The sequence below is a fragment of the Salvelinus alpinus genome, chromosome 21, assembly GCF_045679555.1.
Source record: "Salvelinus alpinus chromosome 21, SLU_Salpinus.1, whole genome shotgun sequence".
Lineage (NCBI taxonomy): Eukaryota > Metazoa > Chordata > Actinopteri > Salmoniformes > Salmonidae > Salvelinus > Salvelinus alpinus.
In genome coordinates, this window is record NC_092106.1 from 31,954,527 (window position 1) to 31,972,714 (window position 18,188).

Here is an 18,188-nt window from a genome sequence, read left to right on the forward strand (position 1 = left end):
CCCCCTGTCTAACTGGTCAAGGTGAGTCTCCTCCCCCCTGTCTAACTGGTCAAGGTGAGTCTCCTCCCCCCTGTCTAATTGGTCAAGGTGAGTCTCCTCCCCCCTGTCTAACAGGTCAAGGTGAGTCTCCTCCCCCCTGTCTAACTGGTCAAGGTGAGTCTCCTCCCCCCTGTCTAACTGGTCAAGGTGAGTCTCCTCCCCCCTTTCTAACTGGTCAAGGTGAGTCTCCTCCTCCCTGTTTAACTGGGTTAAAGTCCGAGGTGAGTCTCCTCCCCCCTGTTTAACTGGGTTAAAGTCCGAGGTGAGTCTCCTCCCCTCTGCCTAGCTGGGTTAAAGTCCGAGGTGAGTCTCCTCCCCTCTGTCTAACTGGTCAAGGTGAGTCTCCTCCCCTCTGCCTAACTGGGTTAAAGTCCGAGGTGAGTCTCCTCCCCTCTGCCTAACTGGGTTAAAGTCCGAGGTGAGTCTCCTCCCCTCTGCCTAACTGGCTTAAAGTCTGAGGTGAGTCTCCTCCCCTCTGCCTAACTGGGTTAAAGCCCGAGGTGAGTCTCCTCCCCTCTGTCTAACTAGTCAAGGTGAGTCTCCTCCCCTCTGCCTAACTGGGTTAAAGTCCGAGGTGAGTCTCCTCCCCTCTGCCTAACTGGGTTAAAGTCCGAGGTGAGTCTCCTCCCCTCTGCCTAACTGGGTTAAAGTCCGAGGTGAGTCCCAGGCGTCTCCTGGCCTAGCTGTTTCCTCAATGTCAACCAGTTTAGTGTTTAAGGCCTGCGTATGAAAGATGAAGGTAAACATGTGTATTTGGATTCATATTCTCCTGCAGATGAAGCTTATTTTACTTGGTAGAAAAATGTGTGTGTCCCTGTTCTCTAGGATCTGTTGAAGCACACTCCTGAGGAACATCCAGACCACCCGTTGCTATTGGACGCCCAGAGAGACATCAAGCGATTGGCTGAGAAGATCAATAAGGGGCGTCGCTCTGCGGAGGAGGTGGAGAGAGAGACACGCGTCATGCAGGAGATAGAAGCCCACATCGAGGGAGTAGAACACGTCAGAGATGTAGGATTCTCACATATTTATATATACACTGCTCAAAAAAATAAAGGGAACACTTAAACAACACAATGTAACTCTTCTGTGAAATCGAACTGTCCACTTAGGAAGCAACACTGATTGATAATAAATTTCACATGCTGTTGTGCAAATGGAATAGACAAAAGGTGGAAATTATAGGCAATTAGCAAGACACCCCCAATAAAGGAGTGGTTCTGCAGGTGGTGACCACAGACCACTTCTCAGTTCCTATGCTTCCTGGCTGATGTTTTGGTCACTTTTGAATGCTGGCGGTGCTTTCACTCTAGTGGTAGCATGAGACGGAGTCTACAACCCACACAAGTGGCTCAGGTAGTGCAGCTCATCCAGGATGGCACATCAATGCGAGCTGTGGCAAGAAGGTTTGCTGTGTCTGTCAGTGTAGTGTCCAGAGCATGGAGGCGCTACCAGGAGACAGGCCAGTACATCAGGAGACGTGGAGGAGGCCGTAGGAGGGCAACAACCCAGCAGCAGGACCGCTACCTCCGCCTTTGTGCAAGGAGGAGCAGGTGGAGCACTGCCAGAGCCCTGCAAAATGACCTCCAGCAGGCCACAAATGTGCATGTGTCTGCTCAAACGGTCAGAAACAGACTCCATGAGGGTGGTATGAGGGCCCGACGTCCACAGGTGGGGGTTGTGCTTACAGCCCAACACCGTGCAGGACGTTTGGCATTTGCCAGAGAACACCAAGATTGGCAAATTTGCCACTGGCGCCCTGTGCTCTTCACAGATGAAAGCAGGTTCACACTGAGCACATGAGCACATGTGACAGACGTGACAGAGTCTGGAGACGCCGTGGAGAACGTTCTGCTGCCTGCAACATCCTCCAGCATGACCGGTTTGGCGGTGGGTCAGTCATGGTGTGGGGTGGCATTTCTTTGGGGGGCTGCACAGCCCTCCATGTGCTCGCCAGAGGTAGCCTGACTGCCATTAGGTACCGAGATGAGATCCTCAGACCCCTTGTGAGACCATATGCTGGTGCGGTTGGCCCTGGGTTCCTCCTAATGCAAGACAATGCTAGACCTCATGTGGCTGGAGTGTGTCAGCAGTTCCTGCAAGAGGAAGGCATTGATGCTATGGACTGGCCCGCCCGTTCCCCAGACCTGAATCCAATTGAGCACATCATGTCTCGCTCCATCCACCAACGCCACGTTGCACCACAGACTGTCCAGGAGTTGGCGGATGCTTTAGTCCAGGTCTGGGAGGAGATCCCTCAGGAGACCATCCGCCACCTCATCAGGAGCATGCCCAGGCGTTGTAGGGAGGTCATACAGGCACGTGGAGGCCACACACACTACTGAGCCTCATTTTGACTTGTTTTAAGGACATTACATCAAAGTTGGATCAGCCTGTAGTGTGGTTTTCCACTTTAATTTTGAGTGTGACTCCAAATCCAGACTTCCATGGGTTGATAAATTTGATTTCCATTGATCATTTTTGTGTGATTTTGTTGTCAGCACATTCAACTATGTAAACAAAAAAGTATTTAATAAGAATATTTCATTCATTCAGATCTAGGATGTGTTATTTTAGTGTTCCCTTTATTTTTTGGAGCAGTGTATATATATATATGTACTCACATTGCTTTCTTTTGCTATCTCAAGGTTGATGGTACTGTTATAATGATTCTAATCTCTCTCTCTGTCAGATCCTTAACCCAATGAGGAAGTTCCTGAGACAGGAGATGGTGATGGAGGCGGTGAGACCTGAGACACTCAGACTGATTGATTGACAGTGTGACATTATGATGGTCTTCCAGACTGACAGCAGAGACCATAGATACTCTGCTTAGTGACATCCCTCTGATACTGCCCTTTGTCAGATATCAATCTAGATAACAGATAAGAAGGATTGGATGTCTCTCTCTCTCTTTCTCACTCTTTCTTTCACGCGTTCTCTCACTCTTTTTCTCTCTCTCGCTGTCTGTCCATCTGTCTCTCTCCTCTCCTCTGTCTCTCTCCTCTCTCTCTTTCTCCTCTCTCTCTGCCTCTCGCCTCTCTCCTGTCTCTCTCCTCTCCTCTCCTCTGTCTCTCTCCACTCTCCTCTCTCTCTTTCTCCTCTCTCTCTGGCTCTCGCCTCTCTCCTGTCTCTCTCTCCCTCTCTCTCTCCTCACTCAACTCTCTCTCCTCTCTCTCCTCTGTCTCTCTCTCCCTCTCTCTCTCCTCACTCAACTCTCTCTCCTCTCTCTCCTTCTCTCTCTCTCTCTGCCTCTCTCCTCTCTCTCTCTCTCTCCTCTCTCTCTTTCTCTCTCTCTCTCTGCCTCTCTCCTCTCTCCTCTGTCTCTCTCTCCCTCTCTCTCTCTCCTCACTCAACTCTCTCTCCTCTCTCTTTCTCTCTCTCTCTCTGCCTCTCTCCTCTCTCCTCTGTCTCTCTCTCCCTCTCTCTCTCTCCTCACTCAACTCTCTCTCCTCTCTCTCTTTCTCACTCTGCAGAAGACCGTGGGGGGTAAGAAAGACCGCTCTCTCTTTCTCTTCAGTGATCTGCTCATCTGCACCACCCTAAAGAGGAAGTCTGGATCCCTGAGACGCAGCTCCATGAGCCTGTGAGCCTCACACACACACACACACACACACACACACACACACACACACACACACACACACACACACACACACCTGCAATGTAGCTGCTTGACCTTCTGAGTCACTATATAGAATGACAACAGACATTTTTGTCCATCTTGTATTTTTCCACTCCACTCACTAACAACCCTCCTGGGAATCCCTATTTGATGAGTAGAGACTGTATGGTTTAATGTTAGGTCCCTAACCTAAACCCTACGTTTCCCACATTGAGGTATAAAAGAACTAGAGACCTTTTTGTTTTCAACGTAATCTACTCCCATTCGTATACGCCGATATGTGGACCGTCTATATCCGGGTTACATTCTGTTTACACAGCCCGACTTCACATGCGTACTAGACTGACTGTGCACACGAGCAGCTCACCACGTCGTCCAGAAACATGACAGACATTGGATGAATATAAAGTGTTAATATCTTTGGGATGAAAAAAAATCGGCCTCAGCGACAGTTATTTGAATAATTCAATGGATGTTTTGTGCACAAAAATGATGACTAAAGGAATTTTCAAATCGGGACTTCTCTATGGGGCCGTCTATGGAAACTGACTTTCTGGGTCGGACTTCAGTTAAACTGCAGTACTGAAGCAAGACTGTAGTAGTCGAAACCGAACCATAGAGATAGATAGGGCGCTGCCCATACTAATAAGTATTTTTGGCTACTAGAGGCCTCTATCATTCTCTATGGGTTCACCCCATACTTTGAGTGTTAAATAAAAGGAGACTGTCTTGCTGCCCCCTGGTGTTGCCTGAAACACATTACGCTTTCTGCATCGTACACAGAAATAACTCCGTTTTTTCTCCCTGTCCTCTCATCTTTCTATCTCCCCCTCTTCCAGGTACTCTGCTGCCAGTGTGATCGACACTTCCAGTAAATATAAGTTCCTGTGGAAACTTCCACTAGAGGATGTGGAGATAGTGAAAAGTAAGTCTCCTGAGGGCTCATGGGATGTGTAGTTTATATGTATCTGTGATTATACTGTAGTTCTTCCTGTATCCCAGTGCTCATGGAATGTGTAGTTTATAGTCTGAAATTACCTTCATGTATTTACATTTTTTTGTTTATTTTGTAAATATTTTCTTAACTCTATTTTCTTAAAACTGCATTGTTGGTTAAGCATTTCACGGTAAGGTATTCGACTCATGTGACAAATACAATTTTAAATTTTTATTTTTATATATATCTGAGATTCTACTGTATTTCTTCCTGCATCCCAGTGCTCATGGGATGTGTAGTTTATATGTGTCTGAGATTATACTGTAGTTTTTCCTGTATCACAGTGCTCATGGGATGTGTAGTTTATATGTGTCTGAGATGATACTGTAGTTCTTCCTGTATCACAGTGCTCATGAGATGTGTAGTTTCCTGTGAGTATCAGAGGTCAGATGTCATCATCTCTTTTCCTGTATGTAAGGCCCCTCCCAGGCAACCAACAAAGAGACCATCCAGAAGATGATTGGTCGACTGGACGAGGACCTGAGTACACTGGGACACATCAGCAAACTATCAGAGACTCTCAGCTTCCCTCACCAGGTAACACACACGCCTCACATCTAGCAAATCTCATACACAATTACATCTAGTTCCTCTGTCTCTGTCTCTCTCTCTGTCTCTGTCTCTCTCTCTCTGAGAAACCTCCTTTAACAAACCGAATTTCTCCCTCTCTCCCTCTCTCTCTCCCTCTCTCCCTCTCTCTCTCCCTCCCTCCCTCTCTCTCTCTCCCTCCCTCCCTCCCTCCCTCCCTCCCTCCCTCCCTCCCTCCCTCCCTCCCTCCCTCCCTCCCTCCCTCTCTCTCTCTCTCTTTCCCTCTCTCTCTCTTTCCCTCCCTCTTTCCCTCTCTCTCTCTTTCCCTCCCTCTCTCTCTCTCTCTCCCTCTCTTTCCCTCCCTCTCTCTCTCTCTTTCCCTCCCTCCCTCCCTCTCTCTCTCTCCTCAGTCTCTGGATGATGTGATAAAGGACCTGATGGTGGCGGTCCACAGGGAGCTTGCAGAGAAACAGTCTCTAGCCTTCAGTATGACCTTCCTGCCCACCAAGCTGGAGCTGACCACCGCCTCGGCAGAAACCAGTTTCGTGTTCGAGTTCAGCTCCCCAGACACACGCAGCAACTTCCAACAGGCCTTCGAAGATGCCAAGAAGCAACTGGGTATGAGGAAACACGTTTGTTATTTAACATTGTATAGTTCACTTGTCTTTCTCTTGAGATTAAACTCTAAGTTAATAACCTCCATTTCGCACTTCCTTTGTCCTGTGTGTGTGTGTGTGTAGCAATGAATAAGGACCAGTGGGACCCAGAGTTCCTGAAGGCTATCCCCATTATGAAGACTCGTAGTGGGATGCAGGTGAGAGGGACCAGCCTGCCCTGTTGGGTGCAGGATTGTGCTCAATTAGAATTGAACCCGACCCTGGTGATGTGACATGGTTACCTGGCCATTCTGAATGTCTACGGTAAAGCTTAGGGTTTTGTGATGGAGAACACGCCTACTTAAGTATTCATAGTCCTTTCCCTTCTATCCTGCCCTGTGCCTCCCTCCCCAGTTCTCCTGTGCCTCCCCCAGCCACAGTTGTCCAGAGAGCAGCAGTGAGGTGTGGGTGTGTAACAGTGATGGTTACGTGGGCCAGGTGTGTCTGCTCAACATCAGAGACCAGCCCACTGTAGAGGCCTGTATCGCTGTCTGCTCTGCTAGAATCATCTGCATTGCCGCAGTCCCTGGACTCAAGGGGAGGTTGGTACACAGAGCATAGTGTACAAACACACACATATCAGTCCCTGGACTCAAGGGGAGGTTGGGACACAGAGCATAGTGTACAAACACACACATATCAGTCCCTGGACTCAAGGGGAGGTTGGTACACAGAGCATAGTGTACAAACACACACATATCAGTCCCTGGACTCAAGGGGAGGTTGGTACACAGAGCATAGTGTACAAACACACACATATCAGTCCCTGTAGTCAAGGGGAGGTTGGGACACAGAGCATAGTGTACAAACACACACATATCAGTCGCTGTAGTCAAGGGGAGGTTGGGACACAGAGCATAGTGTACAAACACACACATATCAGTCCCTGTAGTCAAGGGGAGGTTGGGACACAGAGCATAGTGTACAAACACACACATATCAGTCCCTGTAGTCAAGGGGAGGTTGGGACACAGAGCATAGTGTACAAACACACACATATCAGTCCATGTAGTCAAGGGGAGGTTGGGACACAGAGCATAGTGTACAAACACACACATATCAGTCCCTGTAGTCAAGGGGAGGTTGGTACACAGAGCATAGTGTACAAACACACACATATCAGTCCCTGTAGTCAAGGGGAGGTTGGGACACAGAGCATAGTGTACAAACACACACATATCAGTCCCTGTAGTCAAGGGGAGGTTGGGACACAGAGCATAGTGTACAAACACACACATTTCAGTCCCTGTAGTCAAGGGGAGGTTGGGACACAGAGCATAGTGTACAAACACACACATATCAGTCGCTGTAGTCAAGGGGAGGTTGGTACACAGAGCATAGTGTACAAACACACACATATCAGTCCCTGTAGTCAAGGGGAGGTTGGTACACAGAGCATAGTGTACAAACACACACATATCAGTCCCTGTAGTCAAGGGGAGGTTGGGACACAGAGCATAGTGTACAAACACACACGTATCAGTCCCTGGACTCATGGGAGGTTGGGACACAGAGCATAGTGTACAAACACACACATATCAGTCCCTGGACTCAAGGGGAGGTTGGTACACAGAGCATAGTGTACAAACACACACATATCAGTCCCTGTAGTCAAGGGGAGGTTGGGACACAGAGCATAGGGTACAAACACACACATATCAGTCTTTACTGTTGATGTCCTGCAATGCTTGTAATGCTAACGTTACTGACTTCTAACCAATCAGCGTCCTACAACCTGTGTCTCCTAGGGAACGTGGAGTGGACCCCTTCCCTGCCCCTCCCCGTGTGGCTGTTGACTCCACCCCATCCCAGCAGCAGCAGCTACACATCTCCATTTCTCATTCGTCGCTGCAGCTGACCGAGCCCCCTTCAGGGGCGGGGCCAGAGTTAGTTCCGTTTGACAGTGATGACACGGACGATGAAGATTCTCCTAGCCCCTCCTCCACTCTGCAGAGCCAAGCCAGTCACTCTACTGTGTCGTCCAGCTATGGCAGTGAGTACACACACACACACACACACACACACAAAAGCCATCCATTCATCCAGCCCTGGTAACGACTATGTACACAAACACCCTGACTGTCCCCCTGTCCTAGATGAGGAGGGGTCTGGTTCTAAGGACATGGCTACAGAGACCACCAGTAGTGAGGAGGAGCAGGGCTACCCAGAGGCCAGTCCTTATGGAGCTCCAGGCAGGCCCGGGGTGGGTGGAAGAGGTCGACCCCACAGCGAGAGCCCCATGGACGGGAGAGCCATGCGCCGCTCCTCCCGGGGATCATTCACTAGAGCCAGTCTGGAAGATCTGCTCAGCATTGACCCGGAGGCTTACCAGAGCTCTGTGTGGCTGGGCACAGAGGACGGATGGTAAACACACACACACACACACACAGACACACACACACACACACAGACACATACACACACACAGACACACACACACACACACACACGTTGAAATCCTAACTCAGTGTTTTGAACTCTCTCTGTCAGTATCCACGTGTACCAGTCATCAGACAACATCCGTAACCGTAGGAACAGCTTGAAGATGCAGCACTCTGCCCCCATCCTGTGTGTTCTGTGAGTCCGGCTGCTTTCATGGTACAAGTCTTCCACTTTATCTGGTGATTCACTACTTCAGTGTCTGACAATCTCCTCCCTCTCTTCTCTCAGCTACCTGGACAACAAGGTGTTTGTGTCCCTGGCCAACGGAGATGTGATCGTCTACCAGAGGGAGGCGGGGAGTTTCTGGGACGCCCAGTCATCTCAGACGTTGAGTCTGGGCACGCCCGGTAGTCCTGTCACTAAGATGGTCCCGGTCGGAGGGAAGCTGTGGTGTGGTTCACAGAACCGCGTTCTCATCGTCAACACAACCACACTGGTGCAAGAGGTATGATCACATTACAGTCACAAGATTGGTGGATGGATGGATGGGTGAATGAATGGATGGACTGATTTTTATTATTTTTATTATTTTACCTTTATTTAACAAGGCAAGTCAGTTAAGAACACATTCTTATTTACAATGACTGCCTACCAGGGAACAGTGGGTTAACTGCCTTGTTCAGAACGACAGATTTTTACCTCGTCGGCTCAGGGATTCGATCTTGCAACCTTTCGGTTACTAGTCCAACGCTCTAACCACTGGGCTACCTGATGGGTGGTTGTAATCTCTCTCTCTCCCCTGCAGCACTGGTTCCAGGTGGGCACAGACAGCAGTAGGTGTGTTACCTGCATGGTGAGCTACGGCCAGGGGGTGTGGCTGGCGCTCCAGGGTAGTGCCCAGATCAGACTTTACCACGCCCAGACCTGGGAAAGTCTGACGGAGGTGGACGTGGCTCCCGCCGTGCACAAGATGCTTGCAGGTAACACCGAGCACACACCATAAGTGTCCAAAACATCGTAGACCTTTACTGCCTTAACGACGGCAGTTAAAATACACACACACACCACACAAATTAATTCAGCACATTACATCTCTTAACCAGTAGATGGCAGCACCAGAAAGCACTCCTCTCTCTCTCTCTCTCTCTCTGGCCTTTCTCTCTCTGGCCTTTCTCTCTCTGGCCTTTCTCTCTCTGGCCTTTCTCTCTCTGGCCTTCCTCTCTCTGGCCTTCCTCTCCCTCTCACCTTACCCTCCACCATTCTCCTCCCCAGGTTCAGATGCGATCATCCGGCAACACAAGGCAGCGTGTCTGAGGATCACAGCTCTCCTGGCCTGTAAGGACCTGCTGTGGATCGGGACCAGTGCAGGGGTGGTCCTGACCCTGTCTATCCCAGCCGTCAGCTCTGGGACAGTGTCAGGGACGCTGCGGTCACCTCTGACCCCCATGGGCTCTGCTCACGGACACACTGGCCATGTGAGGTTCCTCACCTCCATAGAACTACCTGAAGGCTTCGACGTCAACTTCCCCCTGCCCGCCGATACCACAGGTAACCACGTCACTTCAAGCACCATTATTTCTTACAAACACATTTGTCACACAATGTTTAAATGGATACTTCCATATTTATGACCTTTGAACTCCTTTGTTTCCAGCCCAGAGTGGTGTTGACGGGGGTAATGGGGGTCTGCAGAGGCGGGACTCCTCTCACCGACGAGCCTCCGCCCTCCTGCCCGTCAAAACCAATCAGCTGGTGATCTCAGGTGGCGACGGCTACGAGGACTTCCGGCTGACCAATAGCAGCAGTGAGACAGTGGGGCGGGACGACAGCACCAACCACTTACTGCTGTGGAGGGTCTGAGCCAATCAGCCGGGCCCGTTTATTAAAGCCCACCCTCTAAGCACCAGCAACATACAGTACTGCCTTGGAGAGTCCCCCGACCCCTTTAAACCCCACCCTCAGCTGAAACTGCACACAAACCCCGCCCTCCTCTTTAAACCCCTCCCCCCTTTTATTAGGTCCAGTTTTTTTTGTCCTTTGCTCAATCTTCTGATCTCTCTGTGCATGGGTGTTGTTAGCCCAGACTGAAAAACTACAGGCTCACTTTAAACCAGGTTTCTGTTGTTTTAGTTTGTTCCGATGCAACTGTGTGTGTTGTTAATCGCTGAGTGGTGTGTGCTTGGTGTTTCGGCGTGAATCACCCTCCACTTGTATTGCTCAGTCTGTGGACTTCGTGTCATAATGAAACTCTACAGACTTTACTTAGAGGGAACAAGAGAGAGAGAGATATTGGGAGAGGGAGATGAAGAAGAGAGATTAGATGAAGGATATGGAGGGAAAGCAAGAAAGAAAGAGAGAAGGAAATAGAGAGGGAGAGACAGTAGAGAGAGTGTGGATGAGGACAGACCGATCAGGTGAAGGATAAGAAGAGAGAGAGAGATTGAGGCAGACATGGTGAAAGGCGAGTGATGGGAAGGGGATTGTGAACTCTGCAACAAGCCGACTGATGGACTGACGGAAGTAACAATGGAACAAGGAGTTTGAAGAAGGGCCTGAGGACTGGGGTCAAACATCCATCTTTGGATTCCTCTTTTCGGCCCACACCATGCGGACACTCCATCCTAGGGAGGAGAGGAGAAAGGGATGGAAAAGGGAGTGAAGGAGACTAAAGAGTAACATTATAAAAGTAACCAATGTGCAATATATGGCAAGGGTACCTACTAAAACTATACACAAACACACACACTTTCTTCACTCGTTTGACAAAACACAGCTCGTCTCTCCGTAGCCTATGTCTCACTCATACATACACCTCTTTCTCACCTTAATCACTTTTGTGTTTGTTATTATTTTAAAGATTTGTTGTATTTTAAAAGAGCTGAAGCAGCATCGCACCACTACAGTGAAGTGTGTTTTAAAACATTTCTTTTCGAGGTCGTAGTAGAGATATGTTTGTACAGTATTTATGTTTTTGATTTGAGCTTTGTATTTTTTACAGCGCTTAATTTATAGATGTCTTTTTCTCTCTTTCTTTGCCTCTAAGAGATTGTGATTTACAAGAGCTCTGACACACACACACACACACGCACACACACAAAAGCCTATAAAACAACACATATATACACACACATACACACACACAAACCAGTGTCCTGAAGTTCAGGCTCAAGTGGTGATAGTGTTTAATGTCTCCAAGCCACGAGAACTGCCCTGAAAACTATCTGGGTCACCTTCAACCACTCCAACCGAATGCATTAGCATTAGGCTAATTCCCCCACTGTGAGCCAATGAAGAGGCTAACCGATAATCAGACGCGACAGATAGCCTAGCGGTTAAGAGCCTTGGGCGAGTAACCGAAAGGGCGCTGGTTTGAATCCCCGTGGCGACTAGGTGAAAAAAAACTGACAATGTGCCCTTGAGCAAGGCACAACTCTAATTGCTCCTGTAAGTCGCTCTGGTTAAGAGATAATAAGTCTAAATGACTAAAATGTAAATATAATCGGATAACCTGGTCCTTTGATACTCAACTGCTGCTAGCTGTGTCTCTGTGTAGAGGTGTGTTAGTGGAGCAGCCTGTCTCTGTGTAGAGGTGTGTTAGTGGAGCAGCCTGTCTCTGTGTAGAGGTGTGTTAGTGGAGCAGCCTGTCTCTGTGTAGAGGTGTGTTAGTGGAGCAGCCTGTCTCTGTGTAGAGGTGTGTTAGTGGAGCAGCCTGTCTCTGTGTAGAGGTATGTTAGTGGAGCAGCCTGTCTCTGTGTAGAGGTGTGTTAGTGGAGCAGCCTGTCTCTGTGTAGAGGTGTGTTAGTGGAGCAGCCTGTCTCTGTGTAGAGGTGTGTTAGTGGAGCAGCCTGTCTCTGTGTAGAGGTATGTTAGTGGAGCAGCCTGTCTCTGTGTAGAGGTGTGTTAGTGGAGCAGCCTGCCTCTGTGTAGAGGTGTGTTAGTGGAGCAGCCTGTCTCTGTGTAGAGGTGTGTTAGTGGAGCAGCCTGTCTCTGTGTAGAGGTGTGTTAGTGGAGCAGCCTGTCTCTGTGTAGAGGTGTGTTAGTGGAGCATCCTGTCTCTGTGTAGAGGTGTGTTAGTGGAGCAGCCTGTCTCTGTGTAGAGGTGTGTTAGTGGAGTAGCCTGTCTCTGTGTAGACGTATGTTAAGTGTTAAGTGCTCTGTACTTTAGCCAAGTGTGGAATAATTGTTGGTTATTCTGTCCACGTTGTTGTGTTGTCACATTGGGTAGACTGTGTGGAACCATGTGGATTTTTTCTACCCATTATATTTCCATGGTCCCCCCCACCCGCCTCTGTTTTCACAGTAACTGCATACGACATTTATAAACACTACATTGTAGAATATGAAGCATGTTAGCTTTCATGTTAATCAAGTAACAGAATTGAGTAGGATATCACTGTGGCAAAGACATTCAGAATTTACCATTCACACTACTTCTAACCGTCATAATAAGTTTATGCTGCCATCCTAGTAAATTTCAGTAACCCTTCTGCCAGTTTGTGAAAGAAGTCTATTGTGTAATGTAAATATTGGTATATATTGCCGTTTTTTCTGTAAATAGTGCACCCACTGTCCTCAATTGTTGATATGAATCTAATGGCATATTTTTATATACTTGTGTGTGTTTTTTCTCCTCTGGCATGCGCTGTCAGTCACGTTTAAATTATAACTGCCACAAAATGACAACAAGAGAAAGGAAACGGCGTCTATGGTTATACTTCAGTTGTCATGGTTACGTTTTCTTCCTGTAGCTGTTTCTGTTTCGTCACTTCGGGTTCTTCTTTGGAATTAAATAATTTCACTGGTGCCAGACTACCAGGTGTCTGTAGCAGTTCTTACCGCCGCTGGGAGTTGGGATGTATCCTGTCTGTCTGTGTCTGTCTGTATGTCTGTCTGTCTGTCTGCACACCCTGTAGTTTTCCAGAGCCAGGAGTGAAGAATACTGATTCATGGACTTGGCCAGGAACAACTCTGGACCCTATCTATGGGATCTAACTTCTAACTCAAGATCTCAGGCAAGACTGCATCAGTACAGGAGTTATTGTAGGAGAGGTGAGGACTTGCACTCTCATAATGAGGTAGCCCTGCCTGTGGCCTAAAACTCTGTCACCCTCTGAGCAAGAGGGAATTCCCAAAGGTTCAGATCCCACCCGTGACCCTAACAGCACCACAGTGACTGTAAGTTCTCTGTACCAACACAATGTATAGTACTGGAAGATCCCTGGATGAACCATTATCTCACACACACACACACACACACATACACACAGCAAAGTGAAATGCTCTGATAAATGACCTGCATTTGTGTGTTAGTACGAGGGGGCTGGGAATGAATGTCTACGCTCACACACTCAATGAATGAAGACACACGACTGATTGAGACGTGTTGCACAATAGACCTCCTGTCTGCCAGAAGAATGGGATTTTGATAGTGTGTCAGACTCACACAGTCAGACCAGTGGAACATTTCAGTGTTAGGTTTTCACAATTATCTACTGTAAATAGAATAAAGTTAGCTTTATCAGAAGATTATCTTTGAGACGTTGTGTGTGTGAGTGAGAGAAGGCTAATTCTATTTCAGGCTATTTTTCTAAATGCTGCATCTGCAGGTTGAGAGAGGGAGTGAATTGAATCTCAATCATGGAGGGAAAGAGAATGAGGACAGTGAATTTGTATCCCATCCTTTTAAGTAACCATTATCTAAACCCTCTATGTTGATGATGATGTCATTACAGGCTCTTTGCTTTATATAAGGCCCAGTGTCATGTACAGCATTATTTTTGCATAGGCTAACCCCATTAAAATACATGCAGTCTTGATTCTGTCATACATTTTCAACTTTGATGTGTTGATTTTGCATAAGTTATGGCAAAGACATTCTTTATCTTTTATCGAGTCATTTAGTAGTCTAGTACAAGCAGCCTATAGGCCAAGTTAGTAAAGTTAGGTGGTCAGGTGTGTATAAAATATGTATGCCTGCCTCTGTCATCATAGCAAAGCTTTTGACGCCCTGATGATGCACGAGCAGGCTGCTAAGAGGCGAGGCGGATGAATCCCGACAGATGGCTCCCGGTCCCGTTAACGCACCGCCGATGCTGTCCCGGTGCGCGTGGATTCCCCGCATTGACTCGTGATGAGTTCAGCAGCAGAGGAGGCGCGCGGAAAGAAAAGAGGGGGGAAATAAGGGGGCCCGCGCGCGCCACACGGGTTTCAGCCGGTGACGTAGCTGCCTGTAAACTCACCAAGCGACATTACCGTATTTAAATTTCTGGATCAGAGAACTCGCGAGGTGTAGGCCTACTTCCTACCGGCATTTTATCTGTATGTTTCTAAAACAACCCTTGTATATATACAGCGTACGCGAATATCTGACAATGATCGTCCCAGACCACTGATTTAACCCTATTTAACCACCAATCTGGTAAGTGTATAAACTTTTAGTTTATGATTTTGCTTGTTTCATGTTAGAGCCTCGTTTTGTCTGTCTCTTCTGCTATTGGTTTGACAGCTTTTTGAACGTTTTATAAGGTTCTATAAAGGTATAGCTAGGCTTGTAAAGGTATAGCTAGGCTTGTAAAGGTATAGCTAGGCTTGTTCTTACAATGAAGATGGTTCACTTCCGATTAAATTGAATTGGAGTTGTGGTGTTTTAATATCTTGCTATAGCATGCAATCGTTTCCCCCATTTTGTTAATAGGCTATACTTTTGGAGATCTATAAGGATGGGATGTATATGTACCACTTTGTTTGGTTATATTCACTGAAACGATGTCACCACGAGTTAATGCTTGTGTTCAAGTTTTTCCTAATGTCATTATTGTGTTGTGAAGTCCATGTTTCGGATAGGCTATTGTAACATATTTTGGTGGTGTATGTGTATTGTGTTGCTCTGTCTGTGGGATAGTAAAATGAAAGTAATTGTCGCATTTAGAGAGATGCATCACCTTAGCCACAGAAGGCAATGCTGTTCCCTCGTCAGCAATGCTACAATGTCTCATGGCGAGTGGAAATATGGACAGCGCATGATGCCATGTCTTTATGACTCATGTGTCGCATATAGCCTAGATGAACTTGAGCAGTAGCCAAGGCTGGGCTATATCCATAAAACATCATGAAAATTGTATAACCTGTTATTAGGGCACAATAAACATAGATGTTCATAGTTAGAAAGTTATCAAAACTTAGAGAGAGGTTCTTCTGTCAAATTTTCTCAACTCACTTCTAAAGTATCCGGATAGTCTGTGAGGGACACGTTTTACGTGAGATGTGATCCGTTACATTGTAACTAAGGTCTTTTAAACTATCGCCTATCTGTGGCGCACGCCTCCCCTCGCGATCCACCACGCACTGCCGCGCTTGTGTGCGTGATGACTTCACTGTAGCTAATTAATCACGGAACCTTCAGGGTTTCCGCTAATGACAACTGCCATTCGGTCATAATTGACTATATCGTAAATATTTTAATTTGCTTTTTGGTTTAAGGTCAGGGTTATGCATAAAGTTAGCAGTGTGGTTAAGGTTAGGTTTAAAATCACATTTTAAGAAGATAAATTATAGAAATAGGCGGGGTTTATTACTTTGAGGCTGTGGTAACTAGTGATGACGACAGTGGATAGACTTTTTGTCACTACGGGTTGGTATCACAGCCCGAAAATAAATAAATCCACAGGTAGGTTTCAATTAAGCAAGGGCTGAGGGGGTGTGTTATATGGCCAATATACCACGGCTAAAGGCTGTTCTTACGCAGGACGCAACATGGAGTGCCTGGACACAGCCCTTAGCCGTGGTATATTGGCAATATACCACAAACCCCAGAGGTGCCTTATTGCTATTATAAACTAGTTACCAACGTAATTAGAACAGTAAAAACAAATGTTTTGTCATACCCGTGGTATATGGTCTGATAAACAACAGCTGTCAGTCAATCAGCATTCAGGGCTCGAACCACCCAGTTTATAATGATGTATAATCCCTGGATTGCTGTTGCGATGTATTGGCCAATGAGAGGCTTTGAAGCCACCGGTCTGCCATATTGGCACTCCTCAGAAGATGCAGCCCTCCATAGGAATCAATGGAATTCTATATTATTTCAAGTACTGTATAATTCCAATATTTGCTTCATGGACAAAATTACATGTATTTAACCATTTTTGTTGCTGTAGTGGGGACAGTAAAATTTGAATCTTCAAAAAATTATACTCTAAGAAAATATTTTTTATTTTTTATTTTTTTATGTTTAGCTAACATAATATAATGTAAACGTATTAATGTTTACATTTGTTTTTGCCACATTTATTAAATTACAGCCACCTTAATACATAAATGACTTTCTATAGCTTCCAGAATATTTTTACAATGTTGGGGGAGTGCCAAGATGGAGGTGTGGTGGCTTCAAAACAGCCCCCCTGTTAATCAACTAGTGTGTGTGTATATATATGACAGAGAAAGAGAACCAGTCAAAAGTTTGGACACACTTACTCATTCAAGGGTTTTTCTTGATTTTTACTATGTTCTACGTTTTAAAATAATAGTGAAGACATCAAAACTATGAAAAAACACATATGGAATCATGTAGTAACCAAAAAAGTGTTAAACAAATCAAAATATATGTACTATTTTAGATTCTTCAAAGTAGTCACCCTTTGCCTTGATGACAGCTTTGCACACTCTTGGCATTCTCTCAACCAGCTTCACGAGGTAGTCACCTGGAATGCATTTCAATTAACACGTGTGCCTTGTTAAAAGTTAATTTGTTCAATTTATTTCCTTCTTAATGCGTTTGAGCCAATCAGTTGTGTTGTGACAAGATAGGGGGGTATACAGAAGATAGCCCTATTTGGTAAAAGGCCAAGTCCATATTATGGCAAGAACAGCTCAAACAAGCCAAGCGAAATGACAGTCCATCATTACTTTAAGACATGAAGGTCAGTCAATACGGAACATTTCAGGACTTTGAAAGTTTCTTCAAGTGCTGTCACAAAAACCATGATATGATGAAACTGGCTCTCATGAGGACCGCCACAGGAAAGGAAGTCCCAGAGTTCTCTGCTGCAGAGGATAAATTCATTAGCGTTAACTGCACCTTAGATTGCAGCCCAAATAAATGCTTCACAGAGATCAAGTAACAGACACTTCTCAACATCAACTGTTCAGAGGAGACTGCGTGAATCAGGCCTTTATGGGCGAATTGCTGCAAAGAAACCACTAGTAAAGGACACCAATAAGAAGAGACTTGCTTTTGCCAAGAAACACAACTAATGGACATTAGACAGGTGGAAATCTGTCCTTTGGTCTGATGAGTCCAAATTTGCGATTTTTGGTTCCAACCGCCATGTCTTTGTGTGGTTCCCACCGTGAAGCATGGAGGAGGAGGTGTAATGATGTGAGGGTGCTTTGCTGGTGACACTGTCAGTGATTTATTTAGAATACAAGGCACACTTTACCAACATGGCTACCACAGCATTTTGCAGTGATACTCCATCCCATCTGGTTTGCGCTTAGTGGGACTATCATTTGTTTTTCAACAGGACAATGAGCCAAAACACCTCCAGGCTGTGTAAGAGCTATTTGACCAAGAAGGAGAGTGATGGAGTGCTGCATCAGATGACCTGGCCTCCACAATCACCCAACCTCAACCCAATTGAGATGGTTTGGAATGAGTTGGACCGCAAAGTGAACGAAAAGCAGCCAACAAGTGCTCAGCATTTGTGGGAACTCCTTCAAGACTGTTGGAAAAGCATTCCTCATGAAGCTGGTTGAGAGAATGCCAAGAGTGCAAAGCTGTCATCAAGGCAAAGGGTGGCTACTTTGAAGAATCTAAAATATATTTGGACTTGTTTAACACTTTTTTTATGCTTACTACATGATTCCATATATGTTATTTCATAGTTTTGATGTCTTCACTATTATTCTACAATGTAGAAAATAGTAAAAATAAAGAAAAACCCTGCAATGAGTAGGTGTG

The 18,188-nt window shown here is 46.4% G+C and overlaps 2 protein-coding genes across 4 annotated transcripts in view; both read left to right on the forward strand.

Annotated features, from left to right (window-relative positions):
• The window catches only part of LOC139548241 (rho guanine nucleotide exchange factor 17-like), a 130,112-nt gene extending 117,073 nt beyond the window's left edge, over window positions 1-13,039 (forward strand). The window contains exons 6-20 of the mRNA XM_071357783.1: window positions 865-1,050; window positions 2,732-2,782; window positions 3,516-3,625; window positions 4,504-4,589; window positions 5,080-5,198; window positions 5,600-5,807; window positions 5,930-6,003; window positions 6,200-6,387; window positions 7,594-7,838; window positions 7,942-8,209; window positions 8,336-8,422; window positions 8,516-8,732; window positions 9,033-9,207; window positions 9,500-9,775; window positions 9,882-13,039. Of these exons, the coding sequence (XP_071213884.1) occupies window positions 865-1,050; window positions 2,732-2,782; window positions 3,516-3,625; window positions 4,504-4,589; window positions 5,080-5,198; window positions 5,600-5,807; window positions 5,930-6,003; window positions 6,200-6,387; window positions 7,594-7,838; window positions 7,942-8,209; window positions 8,336-8,422; window positions 8,516-8,732; window positions 9,033-9,207; window positions 9,500-9,775; window positions 9,882-10,087 (2,496 nt within the window). The 3' untranslated portion in view covers window positions 10,088-13,039. The remainder of the gene's footprint in view (window positions 1-864; window positions 1,051-2,731; window positions 2,783-3,515; window positions 3,626-4,503; window positions 4,590-5,079; window positions 5,199-5,599; window positions 5,808-5,929; window positions 6,004-6,199; window positions 6,388-7,593; window positions 7,839-7,941; window positions 8,210-8,335; window positions 8,423-8,515; window positions 8,733-9,032; window positions 9,208-9,499; window positions 9,776-9,881) is intronic.
• A 1,273-nt stretch (window positions 13,040-14,312) lies between these two features.
• Window positions 14,313-18,188, forward strand: part of LOC139548242 (tumor necrosis factor receptor superfamily member 19L-like) — a 53,717-nt gene continuing 49,841 nt past the window's right edge. For 2 of the 3 annotated variants that reach the window (XM_071357786.1, XM_071357785.1), the window contains exon 1: window positions 14,317-14,645. The gene's annotated coding sequence lies outside the window, so the exon portion shown is untranslated. Of the gene's footprint in view, window positions 14,646-18,188 lie in introns of all 3 variants that reach the window. The other variant, XM_071357784.1, reaches the window with a different exon arrangement.